General features: G+C 43.6%; 3 protein-coding genes across 3 annotated transcripts in view; 1 reads left to right on the top strand and 2 right to left on the bottom strand.

The window, feature by feature from the left end:
• The first annotated feature begins 463 nt into the window (after positions 1–463).
• Positions 464–2,187, top strand: cks2 (CDC28 protein kinase regulatory subunit 2). The gene is made up of 3 exons (XM_030049675.1): positions 464–652; positions 1,194–1,321; positions 1,522–2,187. The coding sequence occupies exons 1-3, from the start codon at positions 594–596 to the stop codon at positions 1,563–1,565; spliced, it is 231 nt and encodes a 76-aa protein (XP_029905535.1). The 5' UTR covers positions 464–593; the 3' UTR covers positions 1,566–2,187.
• A 108-nt stretch (positions 2,188–2,295) lies between these two features.
• Positions 2,296–4,880, bottom strand: cimap1d (CIMAP1 family member D). Its single transcript, XM_030049674.1, has 4 exons — positions 4,832–4,880; positions 3,727–3,837; positions 3,148–3,261; positions 2,296–2,783 (listed from the first exon to the last, which is right to left on the bottom strand). Exons 1-4 carry the CDS (start codon positions 4,878–4,880, stop codon positions 2,296–2,298), a joined length of 762 nt encoding a protein of 253 aa, XP_029905534.1.
• A 2,316-nt stretch (positions 4,881–7,196) lies between these two features.
• Positions 7,197–24,697, bottom strand: part of cpamd8 (C3 and PZP like alpha-2-macroglobulin domain containing 8) — a 49,544-nt gene continuing 32,043 nt past the window's right edge. The window contains exons 31-44 of the mRNA XM_030049381.1: positions 22,814–22,979; positions 21,330–21,416; positions 20,894–21,030; positions 19,621–19,776; positions 18,677–18,739; positions 17,049–17,308; positions 16,233–16,320; positions 13,483–13,557; positions 13,175–13,280; positions 12,891–13,001; positions 12,569–12,781; positions 10,399–10,473; positions 8,006–8,207; positions 7,197–7,862 (exon numbers count right to left, since the gene is read on the bottom strand). Of these exons, the coding sequence (XP_029905241.1) occupies position 7,862; positions 8,006–8,207; positions 10,399–10,473; positions 12,569–12,781; positions 12,891–13,001; positions 13,175–13,280; positions 13,483–13,557; positions 16,233–16,320; positions 17,049–17,308; positions 18,677–18,739; positions 19,621–19,776; positions 20,894–21,030; positions 21,330–21,416; positions 22,814–22,979 (1,740 nt within the window). The 3' untranslated portion in view covers positions 7,197–7,861. The remainder of the gene's footprint in view (positions 7,863–8,005; positions 8,208–10,398; positions 10,474–12,568; positions 12,782–12,890; positions 13,002–13,174; positions 13,281–13,482; positions 13,558–16,232; positions 16,321–17,048; positions 17,309–18,676; positions 18,740–19,620; positions 19,777–20,893; positions 21,031–21,329; positions 21,417–22,813; positions 22,980–24,697) is intronic.

Below are 24,697 nucleotides of genomic sequence, written 5' to 3'. Positions count from 1 at the left end.
CAGCTGGGCACTAACAAAGATCCCACTGTCTCTAACTCGAAAACTGAGAGAGAAACAAACGAAGAGCTCTCATCTGGACTCCTATCTTCGACCACCGCAAAAGGGTTTGGAAGCGGCGCGACGGACCGCAGTGAAAGTTGCAAGTATCCTTGTAGATATATAAGACATCTAACATAAATTTAGATCAAACCTCTCAAAGCCATTCCTCAAAACAGTATTTCTGCTATTTGAGCTAAAGGTTACTTTCTGTGATAAACACGCCTCCCTAGAGCGTGTTTATCACAGCCCAGTTTTGTTGACGGGAATGTGGGCCAGTTTGTTTCACTGTTGAGTGATGCATCTTCCCAAGCATAGACGATGCTGGAGTCATGGAAGCAGGGGGTGGGGACAAGGCTTCGGTTTTGTGCGCGTGACGCCCCCTTTCACCAATCAGGTGAAGGCGGGGGACCGTTTGAGTTTGAAATTTACAGTCTTCTGAAAACAGCGGCAGATGACAGCTTCCACTCGTCAATACTGTTGGTAGTGCCTTACGTCGTCTGGAAATAGCTTTCTGTCCGTCAGCGTTGTCTTGAGTCAACTGTCAATTATTGAAAATGTCGAAGAAGCAAATTTACTACTCTGACAAGTACACCGACGAGGAATACGAGTACAGGTAACTTGATTTTACTGACGTTGGGCAACGCTGTTCACAAGTTTTCTATCAAGGTAACGGCTAAGTTAAGAATGTAGCGTTAACTCGCTGACAGGTATGCTAGGTCTATGCTAACTAAAGTTTCATGTTAACATAGAAGTTTAAAAAACGAACTAGTCATAGAACCTGTTGTAGGCCTAACTTTAAGTTTCACGCCATTTTAATAAGGTGAATCCTGCAAAAATAGCAATAAAGGTCAGGTAGCGTAACGTTAACGTTATTCTGGCTATTTTCTGAATCGAAACAGCCAGCTGATGGTTTGAAGGTTGTCGTTTCTCAGTGTTCACATTATCCGAATATATTCCCTGCTTCAGTAGCTATCATTCTTTTAGGTTATGAAAATGCAGCCACATGTTAGGCTATTTAACGTTAGCAGAACCACGATAACTGGAGACTTCAAACATAAGGCAAACAAACGTTAGCATTAATACCGTCCTGTTGCAACACAATTTCCACGCCCTAGTAAGTCCTGGCAATTCATTTGGTGTGTCTTCTCATACAGGCACGTCATGCTCCCAAAGCAGCTGTCTAAATTAGTGCCGTCTTCCCACCTAATGACAGAGGAGGAATGGAGGGGCCTGGGGGTGCAGCAGAGCCAGGGCTGGATTCACTACATGATCCACAAACCAGGTGATGACTCTTACAAGCGTGTAACGTTATAGTCAGGCTGTCTTGAAGCTTAGCTACACATGGACTAAATCTGTGTATTTTGAGTACAGTGAGTTGGTTACTAATCATGGACTAAATCTGTGTATTTTGAGTACAGTGAGTTGGTTACTAATCAGATAGAGGATGCTGACATAGTAACTATTGTTTCCTCGCCTTTCCAGAGCCTCACATACTGCTTTTCAGAAGACCCCTGCCTAAGGACTGAGTGGGCACTATCTGCAAGATAGCTGATCAACTCTGCAGACTTGTATGTGGTCTTCGGACCATACATCTCACTATGTACCTCTCCATATGTTTGAATGTATAGTATAGCAAACTTAATTTGTAGTTTGTTTTTGTTATTTCAAACTCCCTCGGTTTTCAGAGGTAATGAATGGCAAACAGCTTGCCAAGGAGAGTTTAAAGTGGGCTGCCAGTGCCGCAGCAGTTCTGCTGTGATTAAGTGTAGCAGCAAGAAGATGAAATTTCTCTGGGTGATTTTTTTTTTTTTTTCCCCATTGTATTGACTTTCATGTCTTCCTTATGTTCTTTATTAAGACTGATATATTTACTGACAGTCCATAAGTGTTTTTCCATTATTTATTTTTTATTTTTTTTATTTCCCCCTCCCCCAATGCAAGCACACATTTTTCATAAGAGCTTTTTGTATCCAAACATTTATTTTCCCTTAATCTTATTGGTTGCCTAAATGTATATATGATGAGTAGATATTACAGATTTTTGACAATGAGTCACACTTTTGTTAATTCTAAACATTTTGGTTGCTGGACAGAAAAAAATAAATGATTGCTTTAAATGTTTGTTCACTGATAATTTTTTTGTACAGTTACATCATTTTGTCTATTTAATTTCCTTGTCTTCTTTACCATTTGTAGCCATTAATCCTTTTTACCCTATATAGTGGTGGTTATGGCTTTTTATACAGGAGTGGCTGATCAGTCAGCTACATTGACAACTAGTGGGGTGACAAACTCGGAGTGTCTGATGCCCAGAGAGTAGGCTGGGGCCCGGACCTTGTTGACTGTCACCTTTTCTGGGTTGTGAGTTCCAGGACCAGGCTTCTTGGTGACATCTCGGGGTAAGCTGTGACGCCCCAGCATGGAGAACGCTGGCTGTCGGGGCAAATACACATCTGGGTTTGTGCTGTTGTACCTACAAGGCCCTGGTGTCTTAGATAAATCCTCAGATGGTCCCCCTGTCCTGTAAAGACCTGACATTGTATAGCTAGCACTGGCTTGCTTGTTGGGGACTTGGGGGCCCATGAGTGAAGGGAGAGAGTACTTGTTCGGGGCAGGTACTGAGTCAATGGGGCGGTAGCGTGTACGAGAGCCCATTGTGTAAGAAGGGGGTCTGCGCTGGAGGTTGCATGGCGGGGCATTCTCTGGGGTGTATGCACCTGGTCCAGGCGTCTGGAATATCTCCTCTAGTGGACAGAAAACAGTTGAATTATTGCCTTGCATAAAGCAGCAATTCAACACCATATGGTAGTGTCTATTTGTTGCCTGCATGGGGGTTCAGATTTTCAGTTACAGCAGCTGACACTGGATGAACAGAGGTGGTGTCAAAAACAAATGTTATGGAGTCTTACATAATAATGGGCCAATGCAGGAAAAAAAAAATATATATATAATCAAGCATTATATTAAAGTAAATCTGTCAAGTGCTGAAAATAAGCAAAAACAATGTACATTTGCATGTGAGATGCTTTTGTTTTATGATCTTAATGCAATCATGAATAGAAATATGCATTAAAAATATTTTATTTACCTGTTATGAATGGCACTTACTTGGCGCTTTCATCCTGCCAAGCATTGAGTATGACGGGTTGCCATCCCTCCCAAAGCGAGTGATTTTTGCATCAACATAATACTGAGGCCCAGGACTGGAGTCAATACAGTACACTGTAGGGAAAGAATAGCTTCCAGGAATATTTGCCATGTTTAGCCATCACTGTTGTTTAACATCTCAACTGCAGTTTCCCCTCTGCAAGTCAAATAATTTCATGAACTAAAAACAGAATACTATATGACTGTGAGGTGTTGTCTCCCTCCACTGGTTAAGATGTGACATTGCATAGTTTGAGACTAGTTTTTAGCATTGAGTAATTTATTAACACCCGCGACCCTTGTGAGGATAAGTGGTTTAGAAGATGAATGAATGAATGAATAATTTATTAACAAGGGAACATGGAATTATGTACTTGAGTAGGTTAAAATGTTTTGAACAAATGAAGCAATATATCATTGTAAATATGTAAAATGCTTTGTCCGACTTATGATGTTATTTGTGGATGGATCTGTCCCTCTGAGTTAAAACTATCTATGAAAAATATATATCACAGATTAAAGTGAGTGAGAAGAGCTCACTGTTGTTGCTCATCCTGCCATGGAAAGAATAAGCAGGGCTAGTTGGCTTGGTGAAGTCATGGCCAATAAATCCAATGGTGGGAGGGAGTGCATAACGCCCAGGTCCAGGCCCTAGAGACGAGGGGAGCTGTCAGAGAGATGGAAGATCTACACACTCACCATCACACAACCACATCATCATAGATCATATTTACAGTGCACAAATGAGACAGATGTGCCATATGGGAGATTGAAAAAGGCAATAATAAAGCAACAGCTTTAATTTAAATCATGGTTTCTATAGTTAAAGTAACCAGAGTTCCCATGCAGGTATGTGTGAACAGTGGAGACACATGGAAAGTGATTCTGACAAATTCCAAGATATACAGCCATTGCAAAGGTGAGAAATTATGAAAAAATAAACATTTCAGTAATTTGCCATACAAGTGTGAGTTGCTTTTATGAAGACATATTATTTATGCCAGCATCAATATCAGTAATAGCCTTATAAATAAAGACCAAAGGCTTAAAACAATGAGAAATAAATCTAAACGGTCAGGCCAATACAGAGGCCATTTAATCCATCTCATTCACTATAATGTGAGAAGCAGAAGTGATCCTCGACTTGCATTAGCCTTCTGCACTCTGAGCCACCTGATAATCAGCAGCCAATAGGCCTGCAGCTATAAGCCTAAATGACTGATTTGAATGAGATTGGTCCATATCATGCATGCTGGGTCAGACAAGCAGCTGACACTCCCCAGCAAGAGAAGAGGACAGTGCTGCAGGCAGTGCACACCACCAAGACAGGACCTGGGGAAAAGCATTACATCAGTGGATAAGTGTTCAGAGGCATGTGCGCAAGCAGAGCTGGTGGGTGCATTTTTAACACAGGAGAGAGCGAGTCCTAGCAAGTCTGCACACTGAGAAATCTTCTAGCTCAAGTTAACGTTCCCCTCTGAAATGATGAAATATAGCCAATGACCACAAGCCTTGTAGGCAAAGAATCTATTGGAGCATAGCTTCTATGCTTTGTTTTTATTGTTACAAATTATTAAAAGTTTCTGAATATGGAATGGTAATTCGTAATGCACTGCAAGAATTCATCCCCCACTGATGAACTCACCTTTTTCTCTGCCTGCAATTACAGGACGCTTTTTCTCCACCTTACTCATGGCAAAAGTGGCAAATGGTCCCTCAGAAATCCCTCAGTGGCAGCAGTATCACTACAGAGATATTTAACAATACCACACTGCAATATTCACACAGCACATGGTGGATAAACCTATGACCACAAGTAATACAGAAATAATAATGACTATTTTGAAATCATGGCAAAAACTTGTGACAATTTACTTATTTACTTTGCACTTTATTGCAGATACGGCTCCTTGTAAGCCAGCACTGAGCATGGCTGCATACTTGAGAATTAAAGGCTTTAGAGCACACTGATCATATGGTCTTCCTTAATCTGTCTCCTACTGGATGGTCTTTCTTAATAGGGTCCCTACATTGACAGCATACCTCCGTGATCCAGATTCATACTCCAGCAGAAACTGAAACCCGGAGACCTGATGATGCAAAGTCAGTCCCCCATGTCTTCTGAAACAACCAGTAAACCTGAGAGCTAAAATAAGTAGCAAAATTTCAGGAATAGCATATACTGTAGGCACTTATAAAATGCTTGGTTTATCTATCTGTCTCTTTGTTCAAACGCTCCATCCGTGTGGCTCAGCCACATGAATAGCCTCTCTTCCAGAGAGGTAGGTAGTCTATAGGTGCACTCAGCTGGAGCTCACAAACAATGTCATCACTCCGATTCACTCTCATGTAACGCTAGCTCCCCACAGCAATCCATGAAACCAAGATCCACCTCTCCCTCCTTTCTCTTTTCACTCTTTCTGCTCATCACAGTGTGGAGACGCAATATCACTCTTCAGCCATGCATGCAGTTGCCACGGAGACTGCCCTGCATAGTCTGTCCCTGCAGCCAGGTCCCCCACACTGCAGACTCATCAGCTTATTGTCCCACGCACTATTGAGCTGCACTGGCACTGCTCAGAGTTGAGAGTGACAGTTCCTGTTTTTAATAGATCTTTTGAATGCAGTATTATCATGTGGAGTACAAACCAGACACTTCATACTGGAGAACTTTACCAGCAATGTCACACAATATGGATTTTCCTCACACAAACATGCACATGTGCACACACACAGCCACAGACACATGCAGATGCAGGGTTAGATGTAGTCCACCTGGAGCAGTTAGAGGTTAAGTATGTTCTCTTGGCAAGCCTCACTGATGTAGTCATAAACTGCTGGCTTACAGCTGGAATAGAGCACCACTGTAAATTAAACTAGCAGCCTTCTGGTTTGTCATCTCTAAACTCAAGGGCAAACTGCCCCTCCATACAGTTGCAGTTTAGCCCACTTTGATCTCCTTAACTGATCCCATTGATGAGCTGTGGTTTGGAGCTGGCAGACTTTTTAAAGGCTTGTGCTGCCAGTTGCCAGAGGCCACAGTAACTGAGAGGGTTGACAAGTGGCATGAGTAGAAAACAAACATTAAACATTAACAGGCTCTAACTCTCTCCTGGCTGCTGCTTTGGTAACCTGAATCTGTCACTTGCAGTAGCACAAACACAAACACGCACAGAGATATAGATGCATATCTACAAAATGATGCACACATGTGCATATTTGTCTGCACATGCATACTCTGTCACACAGAGCCACGCCAAAGGTCAGAGAGTCAGAGCTATCAAAGCAGAAGGCCTTCTGAAGCAGTGGGGCTGTAATACAGCTCACTGCTGACAGGAAATTATCTCCAGACTTAACTAGCCTTTCAAAGGAAATGGAGCAACATAACCTCCATAAACAACTGCATTGCAGCTCCTCTCCCAACAGATACATGTCCTGCTGTGCAGCTGGAACAGAGGCACTGCAACATACAGCAACATGGATCAGTCTGGGGAGGCAGCAGCCAGTCAGGGTTTTGTCCCCACATAAAAACATAAAAACAAACACAGTTCAAATTATAACACTTCAAAACGTTCAAAGCAATGACCAGAGCATCAAACCATAAGATGAACACTGCATGCAGAGGCAACAATATCAAAATCCAGATTGTATACAAACTTTATTCTTGCTTGATTCAAAAGCACTGTATTTTATATGGATAGGGCTACAATGGATCAAATTTGGTGCATTTACAGTAATTCAAAACTTCATTCTTGATTTTATGTTGCTTGCTTCACAAATCAAAATTTGAAAAATTAAAAAAAAAAAAAAAAAAAATAGCTTATGAACTGTACAATCAAATCCCTGTCTGCAAAGGTGAAAGATGACCAAATGTAACTTGAGAGTAGATGCTGGTAGCCTGGTACAATAGTTAAAAAAAAAAAAAAAAAAAAAAGAACAGCTTATATTTCTGAAGAGCATATGGTTAGCATATGCTTTCATGTCTTTTTTCCAGCAGGATACAAGTACAGGAATTTCATCAAACATCTCAATAATTGGGTTAAAGCTTGCTTTGAAGAAAAATATTGTTTTTTTTTTTTTTTTTTCCACAACACATATCTTTTGTTTGAATGGGAGGAAGCACAAAGTAACAGGGCAAAAACTAGACAATGTGGGCAGGCAATGACAAAACAGCAAATAAAACAAAACAAAACATGAGCTCTAGCTACAAATAAATACCACAGATAGAAAATATAACAAAACATTTTGCTTAAAACTCAGGTGTAATTACAAACATAAATACTTGATTATTTCATCTAGTGATTACAAAGGCAGTACAGTGAATAACAAAGATGCTATGGTGTCTACTGGTGACGAGGAGACTGGGAATTTGACAGAGAAAGAAAAAATAGAAGTCTGGAGGACACTAGCTTATAACAGTCATTCGCACTCACACCCAACTAAGTCATACACACCCACACACATGCACGTGAACGCATAAATGCATTCATGCTGACTCTAATCCATGCAAACACACACACACACAATAACAAACACACTCACACTCTCCAGACTCCACCATCTCTTCCTTTCAGGCTGGACAAATCCCGAGTCTCTCCTCTCTCTCCACTCACTCTAACATATTCACAAATAATGTACAATTTGGAGGTGGGCATGGCTTCAGTCGAGGGCCGTTTCTGTGGGTGACAAGAAAACACAAGAACAAATTTTAGTGAAAGAATCTGAGGACATAGCTGAAAGTCTTTTAAAGAAAAACCAGACACATGTCCCCGGTGACCCGCAAAGCCACACTGAGAAAACCTGACAGAGGGGCTCGTACCATCGCTCGGGGGTGTTTTTTGTGTCCAGTGTGGGTAGTTGGGTATCTGCTGGCAGCAACACCTTCTGCCCTGCGTCTCCCCCGCCTTCAGGAAGGTCAAAATGCTCCTCTGCCTCTGCGTCGGCAAGGAAAGGCTCGGAATCGGGGTCATACTCATAGGAGTAGTAGGACACCTCGGCCATGGAGCCCTGCTCCTCTTCACCTGGGGGGGAATGGGGTCGCGGGGAGGAGAGAGACAATAAAACTACATTCAGATCATTTGACACCCGGGCGAAAGTGGTAAGAAGCTCAGAATATTTGATGTAAGATGAGAAGTACTCAATTCACAAACTAGCAAATTAGAGACAGTTTTTTATTTTATTTCCACCAAATTTTTGATGATGATTTTAAATGTAAATTTTCACCTCTGCATAAGAATGACTGTTCTCTATCATGGCCAGTAGGGGGCACTCCCTGCTAAAAATGCAGTATTGGACCACATGCAACAGGCTATCTCAAAATCACTCTTTTCAGATAAGCATTCCTAAATGCTCATTTTACACGAGGAACTACAATGGATTGGACTCGTTTACTTTTACAGCTCCGATCAACCTTTTTGAGTTTATAATCTCTTGCTTTGAGGTCTAAATTTAAACAAAAAGGATTTTGTTAAACTTTTGATTCATAGAAGCGGAGATGATTTGATCACAATTCACAGATGCCGTGAATAGCTCAGACTGAGTATCAGCTGAAACAAAGCCTGCATGTCTGTGTATCCATTCTATGCTGTCCTCTGGTACAAGTTCCCTAATAAGAGAGACAAGTCTGCACAGGGAAGCTAATTCCATAGCCACAGCTTCCTCCACTGTTCCAGAGCACACTGTCAGTTCCTTGGCACAGCACGCTCTCACCTATTGCACTCCCAATGCACTCAGCAGGCATGTCGTCAGCTTCATAATGGTTTACAATGACAGTGTTTTTACAGCACTTATTCAGTCTGATCACCCTAGGGTTATTGTATTGTGGGTTAGCGTCTACGTGTGCGGGCATATTTATGCATGTGTCTGCGTATGTGCATACAGTATGTGTGTGCGTGTGTGTGTGTTTGTGCATATGCGTGCATGTGTCTTTGAGTGCGTACTAGCATTCCTGTGGCGAGTATGAAGCTTCAGCTTTTGTACTGAGGAGACCTTTGACTGCGAGCAGCTTTGTGTGCTGCAGCTACCGGGAGCTGCAGGCTGCAAACAAGTCAGTGCAGGCTGTGCCACATCACTCACACACATACACACACACACACACACACACTTACACACACACATATATGGAGACATTCCCAAACATACTCAAAAACAGGCACATGCACAACCCAAATGCAGACTTTAATGCAGGTTACCAATAGCTGACACATGACCACACAAGCACGGACACACATACACACACACACACACACACACACACACACACTCCTCTAACTGCTGTGTGACTGCAGCGCCTTTCTACATTTCCGCTGCCAAATGTAACACAGCTACATCCTCCCTCCACACACGGCCAAACATCCTATCTGGAATTCTCTGGCGAGCTCTGTGGAAGTGGCAGCTAATCTGAGCTCATGGCAGACCAACAATCAAACTTGGAGTGTGAAACCTATCCTCCTATTTATTGCTCTGCTTGGAGACATGATGTGGTGGCAGGGGAATGTTGTGCCACCCACCCCACCTATCTCTCTGCTTCCCCCTTTTTTTTTTTTTAACATATCTTTCTATTTCCTTCCTCTCTCCCTTTTCTCACAATTTCCCCTTCTCGCTCTCATCCCTCCTTCACTCTTACTCCCTTTTTTCTCTTGCTCTCTCCCTCTGCCCAGTTCCATCTCTCTCTGTCTCTCTCCCTTCCTTTGAAATTGCCCTAGTAGTACCCCGGTGAACTGCCATATCCATACATGCGCACACATGTACATAATGTTACATTCACACAAGTCTCCAACTCTCCACTTTTACATGACACTTGTACCCTGGGTGACCAATGATGAATATAAAATAGGATGTGATTAAGTGACATAAAGCCATAGCCACCAGAAAATAGATGCAACAATTCCTACTGAATCTAAAGAGCATTTATATAGAATAGAAAGTTGTTACATGAGGAAATAAAAGCCAGGCAGAAAAATGATCTAGTCCTGCCTCTGCTTCTGGGAACAGCTGGTCTCAGGAGACAGATAGAGGGAGGGGTGGACAGAAAGAGAGAGGTAGAGTGGGGAATTGTGTGGAAGTGTGTGTGTGTGTGTGTGTGTGGAGGGAGGGGGGGCTCTAGAGAAGGGTCTTGAGCAGTGGAGAAAAAAGAGAGTTGGAGTGTGTGTGTCTGTGTGGCCGTGTTAGGTAAGTTTATATGCAGTGAAAGGTATAGCAGATGGGAGTTACCTGTGTGTACAGGGACTGAGGCCTGCTCAGCTTCCTGGCCTGCAGTTGGCTTCCTGTCCTCCACTGTGGTCTCAACTGGAAATATAAACACACACACACACACATGCACACACACACACACACACGTCAGATTATTCACATTTATGGAGCTACCACGCCACCCCAAAAAAATGGCATTAGATTCAACAGAGTGTTAGTGTTGCATAATCCAAATGCTGCTCAGAAGCATTATCCACTCCACTGAGCAGCATTCCCGGGGAAAACAATAATGTACACTCGCTCAGTCAGTCACAACAGAGGCCTGCACTAAAATCTTTCCAAATATAGCAGGGGGCAAAATCTGGCCAGAAGGGCCATGTGAGGAAACAAATTGTGTCTTTTCTTTTTCATACTGGAAATACGGGCCTGCATTTCTCCCCACAGCCATACGCAAACAAACAAGGTCAGCGAGGTCTAAACAAAGATATGGTCCTTTTGATAGTCTTCAGCATGAACCACTTGGCACAAACTGAGATCTTTTCCCACCAAAGTTTTGTCTGTGCCTTTTCCCAATCTGCTCCGCAACATGAAGGCTCCTTTGTTGTTGGGCTGTGCGTTGGAAAGGAATGTGACAAGGTTTTCAAAGGGCTGGACAAAAGCACTCTGTCATTTGGAGTGCCCTGTAATATAGCAGAGTAGAGCGGGGCAGAGAGAGGCAGAGGGAGGGGGAAGAGCTCTGCTCACAAAACTCATCCAGTAATCAGCACAACACCTGAACAGCTGTTTCCAAAGCTCAGATCATGGCACACACCGACGAATACACACACCCTCGCATACACATATTGCAGATGGCCGCACAATGGACACGTGTACAGATGCACACGCGTGCACGCACACATGTGGATGAGTTACAGCTGACCTGACCTACAGTATCAGGTGAAATGTGTACAGTAGGTCACGAGTGTGCCTGAGTGCACACACCTAAACACACACATGCACACACACACACGCCTCCATCTCATTTGTTTCCTCTAAAAGGAGAAATATTTCTTGGGAAGCGCTGACAGTGTGTGTGAGTTACAGCTGACCTATTGTATAAGATGCACTGCGTACAGTAGATACCCGCTGGAATGAAGCTTCTTGCCAACTTCTCCCAGCCTTTGATCTATTTGATATATTTCCCAGGACTAACTACAGCTGTGCAAGAAGTGATACATTTGAGTATTGGATTAACATTATTTTTCACAATTCTGTATCACATTATGGCCTGCAGGTGGCACTAGAGGAGGTCATGAGGTTACCAGAATTGGCAGAGTTCATCCTCTGGGTATCATGAGTGTGCCTGCCAAATTGTATGGCAATCCACCAAAGGGATTTGGAGATATCAAAATGTAATATTGTGGCCTAAGGGCGCTGCTGAGAAAAGGTAAAGGGGTTATCAACATCAAAGGGAATATTTCTTTGGAAAGTATGAACACACTCACCAAAGATCATGGCAATCTGGTTATTAGATTGAGTGATATCTCATGTGCAACACAAACATTTTGGCATGGTGCTACAGGGAAGCTGATGATTTCATCATCTTGCGCTCATCAGATGTCATGGCAATCTGCTCAACAGATTGTCTGGTGTCAAATCTGACATTATGGCTTAAGGTGACACTAAAAGAAAGGTGATAGTGACAGCAAAATTGAGTGGATTCTTGATTAATCTGTCCATTACATATCTTGTTGTGTACAAGACAAATGTTTGGCCTGAGGGTGGTGTTAGAGGAAAGGTCGTAGAATGCCTGTAATCAAGAGATCTTCCTTTGGGGAGTATCAGTGAACTCACCAAATGTCATGGGAAGCCACTAACTACATTTTGTGACATCTTGCGTGTAACGCTGACATTATGGCCAGTCGGGGGCACTAGAGGAAAGCTCATGAGAGCACCGAAACTGACAAGGTTCATCCTCTCGGGAGCATGAACGTGCTCGCCAAATGTCACGGCAATAGGCCCAACAGATATCAAGATATATTGCCTTGGAGTTAAGTGTTGAACGGATGGGCGAACAGATGGCCATCCTTAGAGCCTGCCTGCCAGTGGGGGAGTAAAAAAAAAAAACTGCTTGTTGAAAGCAAGGCAGGAGCCTGAAAACTCAAAGCCAGATGTGATGTGAGGTGATGTGTTGGACAGAAAGAGCTCTTACTCTGAGGACACTGGGACAGAGGGACCTGCTCTATGCGCGTCCCGTTTCGACAGGCAAACACCTCCATCTGGCACTGGTTCTGGTAGAGCTGCCCGTCTGACCCACAAACCGGCTCCCCGTCATAACCGCAGTCTCTGTAACACGTGCAGCGCTCAAACTGCTCCTCCTCCAGACAGCCGAACACATTGTTACACTGGTTCCCCTGCACAAAACCTGCAAAAAAAAAAGTCTGATTATTTGATCCCAGAAATACCAGTAGTGTAGACAAGCTGGCAAAAACAAGAGAACGAGACTGATGAAAAGTGCAGAGAGTCAATCTCACCTATCCACTGATTGGTTGAACTCTCCACCTCATTGCAAGTAGGTCCGTCACACAGCTCCCGTGCTAATGGACTGCTCTCGCTAACGTTGTAGAACCGGGTGGCCTCGAAGGCTGCATGACATGCACAGGCCCACACCAGCACCCACACACACGCAAACAGGGACAGCACTCAGTATAACTAGGCCACAAACATTCAAAATTCCAATTTCCTCAGAAAAGGACCGGTTCATAAATCATAGCAAGTTAAAAGGTTTCCCTGCTTAAAATATTCATCAGAGGCACACCTGGTTCGTAATAGTCGTAGACCTTGACCGGAACAGGCGCTGTCTTGCCCACAATGTATTCCCTGACAGCCTGGAAGGCCACACACGTCATACACTGGCTAGGGATCTGAAGAACAGTGATGAAACAAAAATATACAAACACTCAGAAAGACATGAATCGGGAGACAGATGCATGGTTACGCTGACTTCTGTGCAGACACAAATCCCCGCTGAGCACATGCACACACTGATGTGCAACGCTCCCCGCATCCACCATCATCACTCATACACTCTCACAGGAGCATATGACCGACTTGATTTAAACTGACCTCGTCAAAGTAGAACAGCACTTTCCTCCCGTCCAGCTCGTATCTCTTCAGACCCACTCTCTTGTCCATCAACAGCTGTTGGAGAACACACAGGTCAGCCAGGCTCCATGCAGAGAAAAACACACAGGTTCAACAGGAGTGATGCAGTTCTGAAGCTCAGAAGGGAAGAGACAAACATTTTGTTTGTCTCTGTGGAGTCTGTTGGTGCCCTTAGTAAAAACACTCTGCTAGTCATAATTTAAACATCAGTCTGTCATTTTGTCTTTGTCTAATGTGATCTATGTGTATATACTAACCAAGCTGAGAACTGATAGCTTTCAAAAATAATGTGATTGGGAACAGTCAGCGGATTTTGCAGGATTCACAATGATCTTGAAAGATCTCCCACACTGTCACTAAATCTGCTGTAGTAAATCAGTTGGAAGTCCTGTGCTTAAGTAATGCAAGTAATGATATTTTTACTATTATTATTCCAAGTGTAACTGTAATGTGATTACTGAAAATTTTAAAGGTAATCCCTTGCATTACTTTGCTACCAGAGAGGATCAATAATCCCAATCCTGGTATTTAATACACTGCATGTTATTGTCATGTACAGTCTGGCTCTGATTTCAGGCATCTTAGCTCTAATCTTTGTCCAGTGGTTTCTATTTGTCCATTGGATGTTGTTGGCTCGAATGACGAGTTACTCTGCTGGCGGAAAATGACATCATGACTGAAGTGCATTTAACAGATCAGAAAGGGAAATCAGTAAGGGATCACAGCTTCCCTCTGGCATAACCTGCTCAGTGTATTCCACGGACAGAACAAGTCTTCCTGGTGTTTTGTAGACTTAATGCACAGATGGGTTAGATACATAAGACCGTATGCATATTAGAGTGTATGAAGGAGTAACAAGGAAGCTGTTTACTGCTCACTGGAGTGTGTGCATGGAGGGCCAGCGGTGTTAATTCCCCCCACAGGGGGAATTCTCATTCTGTCAAAGGTGGCAGCCTTCGGACAGCAGGGGTTTATGAGGTGCTCAGGCTGAGCTGGCGCCACCAAGATACACACACACACACATACACACACAAACACACTATACAATTGACCTCTCTCTGTTTACAAAAAGCATTGTTTGGCTAACTACCAACCAACTAAAAATGCCAATGTACTCAAATGTTATGCACACAGCACGTTCTGGGTCGTTAAACAAAGCTCATTATATTAGGTGATAAGAGGCCATAGCTGTGGTTCCTTGCAGTCAGGCAGTGGATTAATCATCCAGGACTAGCAGCATCCATGAAAACAACTAGATGTGACTGCTGAAGCCAAGCTTGCCACCATAAATTGAGGAATGCAAGTGGCAGTCGGGCATGCAGCAGTAAAACACCCAGGGAGGCAAGCAGGAGTGTAAACTGAGCTTGTTAGCCACTACAAATCAGGTCAGCCTCAACTGACACACACCCAGGAGTTACTGGCATGGAAATGTGTGTGTGTGTGTGTGTGTGTGTACATGTGCATGTGCATGTGTGTGTGTTTCACATCTCCCCAGGTAGCCAGGGAGGTGATTCTTTATAGAGGCGGGCGCCTGCAGACTAAGGCCCTATAACTGTCCAGTAATGAGGGACAAGCTTCTGATAAGTGGCTGGGGAATTGACCTCGACCAGCCCTTAACCCCCCCCTCCATCTGACTATTCTCCCATCCATCCATCCATCCATCTATCCTACATCTGTCTGACCTTCAAGAGTTTTCTGTGTCCCTCAGCTGGGGCAAGGGGATTTGTGATTTGTGTATGAGTCTGTATGAGTTTGTGTGTGTGTGTGTGCACGTGCGTGTGTGCGTGATGGTGAAAGGCTCACTGTGACCCTGAGCTGGGCCAAGCCCTGGTGGCTGCCTTACAAGCCCAGGGAGGCCCAGTGGCCCTTGGCCCCGGGACAGTGTAACCCCACAGGGCCAGAGCCTGTCCCCTATCACACTTAAACACCACCATAAAAAAGACTCTCACCATAATGACCATTCCCATGGTTGCGACAGCACGTAGACACATATGCACACTCACACACACACACAGGCAGACTTGCGCACAGGAACGCGTGCTTTCACACACAAACACATGCACGCACATACGCACACTTGCACAGTCTGACCCCGTTTGAAGGGAAGTGAAGTCCTCAGCAGCGTTGCGGAGGAGGAAATGTTGTGGCCGTTCTGTCCCACGACTTGCAGCACAATGAAGGGAGTGTCAGGTAAACACTTGACTTCTTCCTGCTCTGGCAAATATTTACATCTAAACACCTCTCCACTGCACCAGGGGATCAATATCAGTATCAAAAGTGTGTGTGTTTGTGTATGTGAGGGTGTTAAGGGATGCATCCTGTGTGTGTGTGTGTGTGTGTGTGTGTGTATGTGTGCGCACATGAGTCTGGAGTTTGCAGAGGAATCTGCAGAGGAAGCAGGAGGAGTCGGATAAATTCCATGTCACACTGCCTCTCCTTAACTGGCCTCCAAATGTGGCCACATCTGCCTCCTTCTCTGTCTGCCTGACTTTGTGTCCGGCACCTTACCTGACTACCTGCCCTGCCTGTCAGGAATCTGTCTCCCTGTCTCTCTGCCACTCTGTTTGAATGGCTCTTTCACCACTACAGCTCCATAAGGGACAGAAAAATACCAGTGAGAACATCTAAAATTATGGCTACGTTTGAGACGATGTACCATCTCTACACCTTGGCCAGTGCACGTGTTTGTGTCGATGTCCGTGACGACTCACCCTCTCTAGACTTTCAATGTCTGCTCGGAAACCAGACAACAACGGAAACTCCAGGACAGCCATGTTGGAAGACCCTGAGTGAAGCCACCTAGGGAGCGAGAGTTGGCGTTGGGATGGAGATGCAAGGTGTTAGTAGGAGAAATAACAACTAATTAGATTAATAAACAAGCAAAAAATTGCATTTGAATTTGGAAACAGGGAAAAGGGTATTTTGCCCAAAACGTTACAATATTCCGTTAAAGGACCATGCTGGTCCTATTTTAAATTAATTTCAACAGTCACAATCATATTTGTTCATCACAAATATCAAGTGCACAAGTATATACAGAAAATGCTTTGGGAGCGCAGAAGTCAAAGCTAACTCACCCCAATTCACCCCCACTCAAATGTGCAAATTTAAGTATTAATAACAGAGTAAAACAGTAATTTTAGCTGATGTACATGCAGGTGAACTATTAACAAAAAGGAATTACGGAATTATGTCTACTTTAATATTCTCCAGGCTTATTAGTAGAGTTTGGCACTGTGAGATGGTAGGAGCGTATTCTAACTAAGGCCATGCAAAAAAAATAAATATATGAATAAAAATGACAATGAGATCATATAACAGTATTCAGTCTTTTTACTGGTACTCAGAAAACTAGGCTGGTCAAAGTGTACATTTCAGAGGTTGGAGAAGTGTGCACACCAGCACTGAGAAGAGTGTAGGCTGGTAGGAATAATTAAAGGCAAAAAAAAAGAAGAAAGAAATTCACTGGTTCTGATGGAGCTGCGTCAGAGCTGTGTGTGTGAAACATGGACACTGCGTGCTTCTACCTGGTACAGGCCTCTAAGGAAACGCGGAAGTCCATGTTGTCCTGGTGGGCTGCTGGATCGTCATCATCAATGGGCGTCCGTCGCTTCCGGTTCAGCTCGGAGCGGTTGTCGGCGCGGCTACGGGAGCGGGAGCCCGGGTGTCGGGAGGAAGAGGAGGAAGGCGGTTGCGGGTGCCGCTCCTGAACAGGCTCTTTCAGGTCCACCTTGAGCTGGAAGGCTGGCTTGGCCACTGGGTCAGGTACATTGTAAGAGACATCAATCTAAGGATACGCAGAGAGCGGAATAGAGGGCAGGATTTTAGGATGATATGATTCAAACAATGTCTTATGTGTTCTTATGAAAAGCACCCTGAATAATCTCTTGGTCTAGAAGTAAAAACAAAGATGGCTTGCTATTGCAGTGGGTACTAGATGCAAGGCTGTGGAATGACATGATGCTGCCTTAAGGATCATCAACCTACAGTGACTTACATATTTCTTTAAAATGCACAACTCTTTAAGGATGGCCTATGCCTGCTAAATTCAGCATGTATTTTCCAATTTGTCTTATTTGTTCTATTATTTTAAACACACCAACACCAAAAACCAAAAAGTGTACATTTTCAAGGACCTTGGGCCTTCATGAGACTTTTTGGAAGAGTCCTGAGAGGCAGGGGAAAACAGTTAGGCAGCTTAACCCATAAATCACATTTACTGGACACAAGACATGCATTTAGTAGGTCATCTACTATTTCACTCCTTGACACTCCTTTTAATTTCACTGGAGATTATTATTCTCAGGAGTGCACATCTTCTGAATAAATCATCCAGACTGATTTGAGACCTTTGCAAAGCCAGCACACGCGCGCGCGCGCACACACACACACACACACACACACACCCACACACACACACACACACACACAGGCAAGTCCCTTTGATTGTCCCGCTCTTGTATTTCATTAGAGGCCAGGTGCTGGTAGCCTGAGGGTCTGTCGGCGGGAAAGGATGGTGGGAGGTGATGCACAGAGGGGGAGTGGATGGAAGGAAAGAGAGGGAAGAGAGAGAAAGTTCGGAGAGACAAGTGAAGAACAAAATGTGTGTGCAAGTGTGTGAGACCTGCTGGATAAAAAATGCTTTAATATGCTTTAACTTTAGAGGGCTTTAAAGCAGGGCTAAAGTTAAAGCAATTGAGTTTCATAATTGCCTTTATGTGCCAACATGAAACACATCTGCCTTTCTCAGTTGAAAGGCCGACAAATATTTAACAAACATGGGTGAGGAGAGGACACAATGCGGTCTGAGAGCAGGAAGCACAAGGTAATTCCTTGTTTAGGAAAGAGCTTTTTTTGTGACAAGGTAGGAAGGAAGTAAACAGCATCCTATCCGGGGGACCATGGGAATCAACGAGAATGATGAACCCGTTCCAAAACAATTAGCTAAACTCTGCCAGATCACTGCAATTTACAGGGGGGGATTTGGGCATTAGCGGCTGTGGCATGGTAATGGTAACTGGCTCTGCGCTGCCGGCGGATTCTCACTGTGAGCCAATGATGCACAGCTGGCATTGCAGTTCTCCCTCTTTGGGCAAATGTGTCCGAGCAGCAAAATGTCAATATGTGTGCGTTTGTGTATGCACTGCTACAATACCTGCATGAGACAGCAGCCTTCTCCTTTAGCACTGACAAAAAGGCCTGTAGGGATACTGGGAATCTGAAAAGTGAGAATTAGAGGGAGTGAGAGAGAGTAAGAGAGAGGGAGAGAGAGAGAGAGAGAGAGAAACAAAGAGCCAGAGGGGGCAGGGAGAGGAGAATGAGACATTTATCAAGTGAATGAATGTGGGCCGCTGCACTGCCACCAGTGGTTCCCTGGCTACTAACCAGCGGGCCTTAATTGCCCCCAATTAAGCTGACACCACTAATCACAGCAGAGAAACATGCCTGGCTGAGAGAGCAACTTATTACACTCTCACCTGAAGCACGCTACTGACTGACTTGGGCTTTTTACACACAGCGGGGTTTGACCTGAAGCCACAGCGTACCGGCCAAGGTAATCCCTGTCCACACTGTCAACTTTGTCATGCAGGGGCAAACAGGCCAATAAAGCAAGTTATTAAATCAGCGGAACAACGAGGCGCTTTTGCGAAATCCAGCCCAGCGCAGTTTTGGTTTTGTTTGGCAGTATGAAAAGGTCCTGGCTCACACACACAGCCGGACCTGGAAACACAGAGATTAGCGTTTAATGCCAGAATGCAGGTCTGGTACATAGTTACTCATCAACGCCTCAGTCAACTGCAATAAAGAGGGAGACGTTTCTAAATTGCTTTAAAGTGGCTGGATTTCTCGGTAAGTGAAATGACCCATCCAAAATGCTGGCAATCACTGAGCAGCAATGTATCATGAGGCCACTGCTCACCATATGAGTAATACTGATAACATGTTGTCAGCCTACACAAACATCACTGAAGGCAGTGGCATGGCAAGACCATTATGTTGACTAATCTGTACACAAAAACATCTGAGGAATGGGTTCGCCACAGAAAAGCCAGTGATGACTTACTGTCCAGTGTTCAAAGTACCCACAGGTTTGATTACCTTGGCGCTCTGAAGGAGCTTCTTGTTGTCCCTGTTCAGTTCAAAGGTCTCCTGGAAGTCCAGGTTGGTGGACGCCAGGGAGATGGTGAGGTTGACCCCTCCGACATAGGACAGGATAGCGTACTCTGACAGAGCCTGAAGGGCCACACATGTGTCCTGGCATGGGAGTTTAAGTACAGTTTAGTAGTAGTAGTGGTAGTAGCAGGTCTCAGAGAAACATCACAGGTTTACAAAAAAGCAGCTTTCAGTTGAAACACTGAATTCTCTAACATTAAAAAACAAGCATGTTGAGTGCAGGTACCCTGCTGCGCCTGCTGGTGGTGCTAGAGGGAAGGTCCTGGGGTCATAAAAATTGCCAGGTTTCCTCCTCTAGCTAGCATCAATGTTTTCACCAGATTTCATGGTGATACACCAAATGGATTTGGAAATGTGCTGACAGACCAACATGGTGACATCTAAGCCCTCCAGGTTCAGTTGAACTGTCTCCATTCATACAACACACAGGGAGGGAGCGAGTGCAACTCAATAACACAACTAAAGTCAATGGGCAGTGCTTTTTATAGTTCCAAATAAAGAGCTAGAAATGTCCACAAAATTTCTCTGTACAGCCAAACCTCACTCGTCCACATCCTGCTTAGTGGGAACTTGCAAGACTTCTCTCATAATGTGTGAAGTCAAACCCTCCTGCAGTTCAGTGTTGACACTGCTTCACTTTGCATAGTGACTGACAAACTGAATGCTGACTGATTACTTGTAAATTGTACAAAGAAGAAAACATCAATGTACTTCAGCATTGAGGACAGATAACAGCTCTTTCCCCTTGTCCTCTTCCTTTCGCAGTTTATGAGAGAAATAATTCTGTTGTCATTTTTTGCCCTTTTTGAAACATTGACCCAAATTGTTTTGGAGAAGGCTACAACAGAGTTGGGCGAAATATACCCCTGTATTTTGTATGGACAAAGACACATTTTTGGGTGAACTGTTCCTTAAATGTTCATTCATCTTGTACTGCATCTTTTTGTGTGCTGTTTCTTTGATGAAAAATACTTTGAACCACTTTCTGTCAAGTTTAATTTGTCTGCCTGTATATGTTGGTTGTTTCTGACTGATTGGATCTACGTAGTGCTGATTTTGCAGATTTTTTTTCGACTGAAGTGTAATGAATGCTCTCATTTTAACTATGGCACTTAGTTATACTCCATCAGGGGCAAGTATGGCACAATACGGGCTGCTACAATCCAAAAGAGAAGCAAGGCCAGAGTAAGAGGGCTACCTGAGTGGAGGAGAAGCCCCCCAGGGCGTTCCTCTGTTGGGAGAGCCATTTGACCACAGGCAGGGCAGAGGCCACATCCCCCAGCAGGGTGTAGGTCAGCAGACCGTAGGCTGTCATCTCCACCTCTGCTGACACCACTGGGAACAAGCAAGGATTGATGGTTTGGATATTGTTTTAGATTATCTGTTTATTTAAGGGTGTAAAAACAAATACCAGACATTATCAGATGAGTGGATAGCCCAGAGGATGATATTTAAGCAATGAGACAATTTTCCTGTTGAGGTCTACATGATTTTTGCTCGGTGACAAACATCATGCCATCAAGTTAATTTGGTAATGGATAATTAAAAACTCAATGATGTGGTGTTTTATTCACAGAGTTACTTCATTTATTTCCAATATTGAGGCAATATCAAAGTATATATTCAGGATGTACCTGACTGAGAGAGGCCGTCACTGAAGCCCATGAAGGTGTCCTCATCTGTCACTGTGCTGCCTGTCAGACTCCAGTGGGTGAAGCCATCTACAGAGAGCAAGAGTTGGAGAGCATCCTGCGTCATATGTGTCAGCATACGCTGTATTAACATCATATGTCTTTGTAATAATGCAACCACGTGCTGTGTATTCATTCTATTCAGTGAATAAAGTGATTCTGATTGTGATCCTCTAAGTCCTCCAGTGTCGTCCTCCTCCACAAATTTGCCAAAACCTCGAGTTTCACTCAGGAGGAAGAGCAAGCGTTGATGCTTTGGTAGCCCAAAGGGAACCAAGAGAGCAACAAGAAACACTGAGAAAAGGAGGGCCTGTAGTAGCAGTTCCTGTCAGCCTTTTATGTCCTTTGTATCAAACATGCTTTTAATTTGACTGCTTGTACACTGACTGCATCTATGTTCTTGTGCAGCTAAAAAATAAGCTCTGTATGTGTTTACATTTAATATATTCTCACAGTGATTTTGTGTTCTATTATTAAATGAACTCAATCGTTTTCATTTTAATACCCTAGCTTTTATTTTCTGGTTTTACTCACTTCTATACATGTCCTCTGTTTTAGTATTTTCTATATTTTTCTATCTTGCACTCTTAACCATTCATTTATTTTTTATCTATTGTTTGGAGTTTTTTTTTTTAATTTGTGTATTTATTTGTTTATGTGTTTACTTTCTCCTTTTCTGTATCTTACTCATCATTTTGACTGTTATTTTGCTATTTTGAGTTTTATATATTTCTTATTGGTCTTGGTCCTGCATCTGGTGTTTCCTCATTGCAAATTGATGAGACTTATGATAGCATTTCTCACTTTTTGTTTTTATTCATTTCATTCATTCATTTTATTTATTTATTTGGGGGGTGGGGGTATTGCTCATGTTGTTTCACTGTGTGAAGCACTTTGCGTTCCATGTATTTGTATGAAAAGTGCAATATAAATAAAGTGTGACTGATTGATTGATTGATTGATATTATAATTCCTCTTTAATATCAGCTAACTTTGTTCAATTTTAGCTCCTATCTCTGCAGCCAGATTTGATAGAGCATGTTTATATTAAGTAAAAAACATACTTGACTTCCAATATAATTATTTTCTTCTGGCATGTAGATGTTTCTGAGGGAGAATCAGTGCAACTGGCCAAATAAAAGTTTGAATTGAGCTGGCGAGCCTCGAATGGCTGCGGTCAAAAGAGCTATTGTTCATGACACAAAACTACATTAGTAAGGAAAGATGTAGGCACAGAAATCTTATTGTCTTACGACTTATAATCTTATTGTTGTCGACAACTGCAGACTGCCTACACGCTTGTTGACTGTTCCCACAACCACTGAGGGTGCCTGATCACTCCGTTCCAAAAAGGACACGAGTTGAGCTTCCGCTGGCTTGTGGCTGGTGTTGCTGGCAGTGTGGCAGCGCGGTCACAGTGGCAGTACCTTGTGTGATGGCCATGTGGTTGAGGCGGCGCAGGGCCAGCGGGGCGTAAGGGCTGCGCAGCAGAGCCAGAGTGTAGGCGGACAGAGCCGTGGTGTAAGGGTCATCAGCGGAGTAGGTGTTGCTCTCCAGGAAATCCTTGGCCTTGGCCACTGCCACCTTCTCTTCCTGTACCGGACAACACATACAACACACATTGAAAACACGTAAAGGTGTATACACATTTGATAATGATCATGTAAATAGCATGTGAGGCAGGAAAGTGTGCTCAAACAATGACATTCTGGTTGGCAGAAGAGAGGCCACAACAAAGTGAGATGGCACATCTACAACTGGGACAGGGCGATTGGATATAATATACAAAATAACACAAGTACTAATGGATTTTGTCATGAAAAGTAGAGTATCAATGCTGACTGAAGTGCGTTAGTGTTTTGTGGATGGTGCCCTTATAAGTAAAATGAGGGCATATTCGCATGCCCGGACACATTTCCGTATATTTGTTCTCCCACTGGCACACCTGGTAAGAGACTAGCCGGTGATGCACGCTTACGCACCCAACCTGTTCCAACCTGTAAATAGGTCAAAAACGACGCAGTTTCTTTAGACCGTTTATTATTTGCTGCATTACTTTCAAAACATTTGGTTATTCTAATTGTTGTATTTTCTGTGTTTTTTCCAGTGTTGATTTTTGTCTTCCTCATATTTGTCTTAATCAAACTGATTTTTTAATTTAATCTCAATACTGTATATGTACACACACTGAGATAGAGACATATCTCTAACATGATATAGATTTGACATACCCCTCCAAAGCATACACACACACACACACACACACACACACACACCTCCAGAACTATCACTGTTATCATCATCGTCATCATCTCTTTTTGTCTATCCAAACTCACAGCTTTTCCCCTGCTCAGATGTGGTTATTGAATAAACATTAATTTTGGCCATTAAATAGTTGCGGGTAGACTTTCATCTCATCCAGATGTGACCTTCTTCCTCATCCGTCAGATGACAGGGCTCCGCAGCCGCTCACTGTAATTGCCACAGTCATCTTTTAATTAGTCCAAATTGGAAGGGGGATGGAGCGCTGCTTTGATGTAGAGAATACCTTTTCAATTTTTATCGGCCGCAAAAGAGGAGATTCTCAGGAGAGCCCTTTGGGTTAGATAGCGGAAGAAATGGAGAGACAGACGGATGGAGGGGATGGACAGGAGCCAGGGAGAGGAAACGCTAAATAAAAGAGTCAACTCTGTGCAGGAATGGAGAGCAAAGACAAAAACAATCAAGGGTTTTACATACGGGAGGCACTGGCAACATGTGCCTGCAGTATGTGCCCTAACCAGAAAACTTAAATCTTGTCACTGTCTGTCTTTTAGTGACTGAACAACACTTATGTTGTTTTGCTCTTTGGAATGGATGTAAGTGAGAGAAAGAATAAAAAAAACAAAAGGCAGAAACTGCGAGAAAAGTAGACAAGGGAAAAAAGTAGAAAGTGAGGGAGGAATGCAATCAAGGTTCGCCTTTTATGGGACTTCATTGTCTCTGCACGTCAGCCTCATAAATCTTTTGATGTAGTCCAAAAAGTGATTAGATATTAGATTAGCAGCGCTGGGGCATAACAAACACGAGTGGGCTGCCTGCCAGCACATCCATCTTCACAACCATCAGGAATGCAGAAATCTCGTCCACACATGACCCGGATCACAATTCAAAGCAGGTTGGTAGTATGGGCTGTAGGAGTGAGCGGTTCAAGTGGGACAAGCAGCATAGGACAAGCTGCTCTTGCTGCTTCCTTTTGCACGGCAATCTCACATTGACATCCTGGCATTATTCTCATACTCCTGCACCCAGCTTACGCGACAGTGAAGAAC

Source organism: Myripristis murdjan, chromosome 4, assembly GCF_902150065.1.
Source record: "Myripristis murdjan chromosome 4, fMyrMur1.1, whole genome shotgun sequence".
NCBI classification, from domain to species: domain Eukaryota; kingdom Metazoa; phylum Chordata; class Actinopteri; order Holocentriformes; family Holocentridae; genus Myripristis; species Myripristis murdjan.
The sequence above is the reverse complement of the archived record's forward strand: the minus strand, read 5'-3'. Positions and strand labels throughout refer to the sequence as shown.

Excerpts from the sequence above, each read along its gene's own strand:
- cks2 (XM_030049675.1), top strand. The coding sequence starts at position 594 with ATGTCGAAGAAGCAAATTTACTACTCTGACAAGTACACCGACGAGGAA. Across the intron at positions 653-1,193 it reads GACGAGGAATACGAGTACAG|GCACGTCATGCTCCCAAAGC; the intron begins GTAACTTGATTT and ends CTTCTCATACAG. Across the intron at positions 1,322-1,521 it reads CTACATGATCCACAAACCAG|AGCCTCACATACTGCTTTTC; the intron begins GTGATGACTCTT and ends TCGCCTTTCCAG.
- cimap1d (XM_030049674.1), bottom strand. The coding sequence starts at position 4,880 with ATGAGTAAGGTGGAGAAAAAGCGTCCTGTAATTGCAGGCAGAGAAAAA. Across the intron at positions 3,838-4,831 it reads AATTGCAGGCAGAGAAAAAG|GGCCTGGACCTGGGCGTTAT; the intron begins GTGAGTTCATCA and ends CCTCGTCTCTAG. Across the intron at positions 2,784-3,147 it reads TGGCAGGATGAAAGCGCCAA|AGGAGATATTCCAGACGCCT; the intron begins GTAAGTGCCATT and ends TCTGTCCACTAG.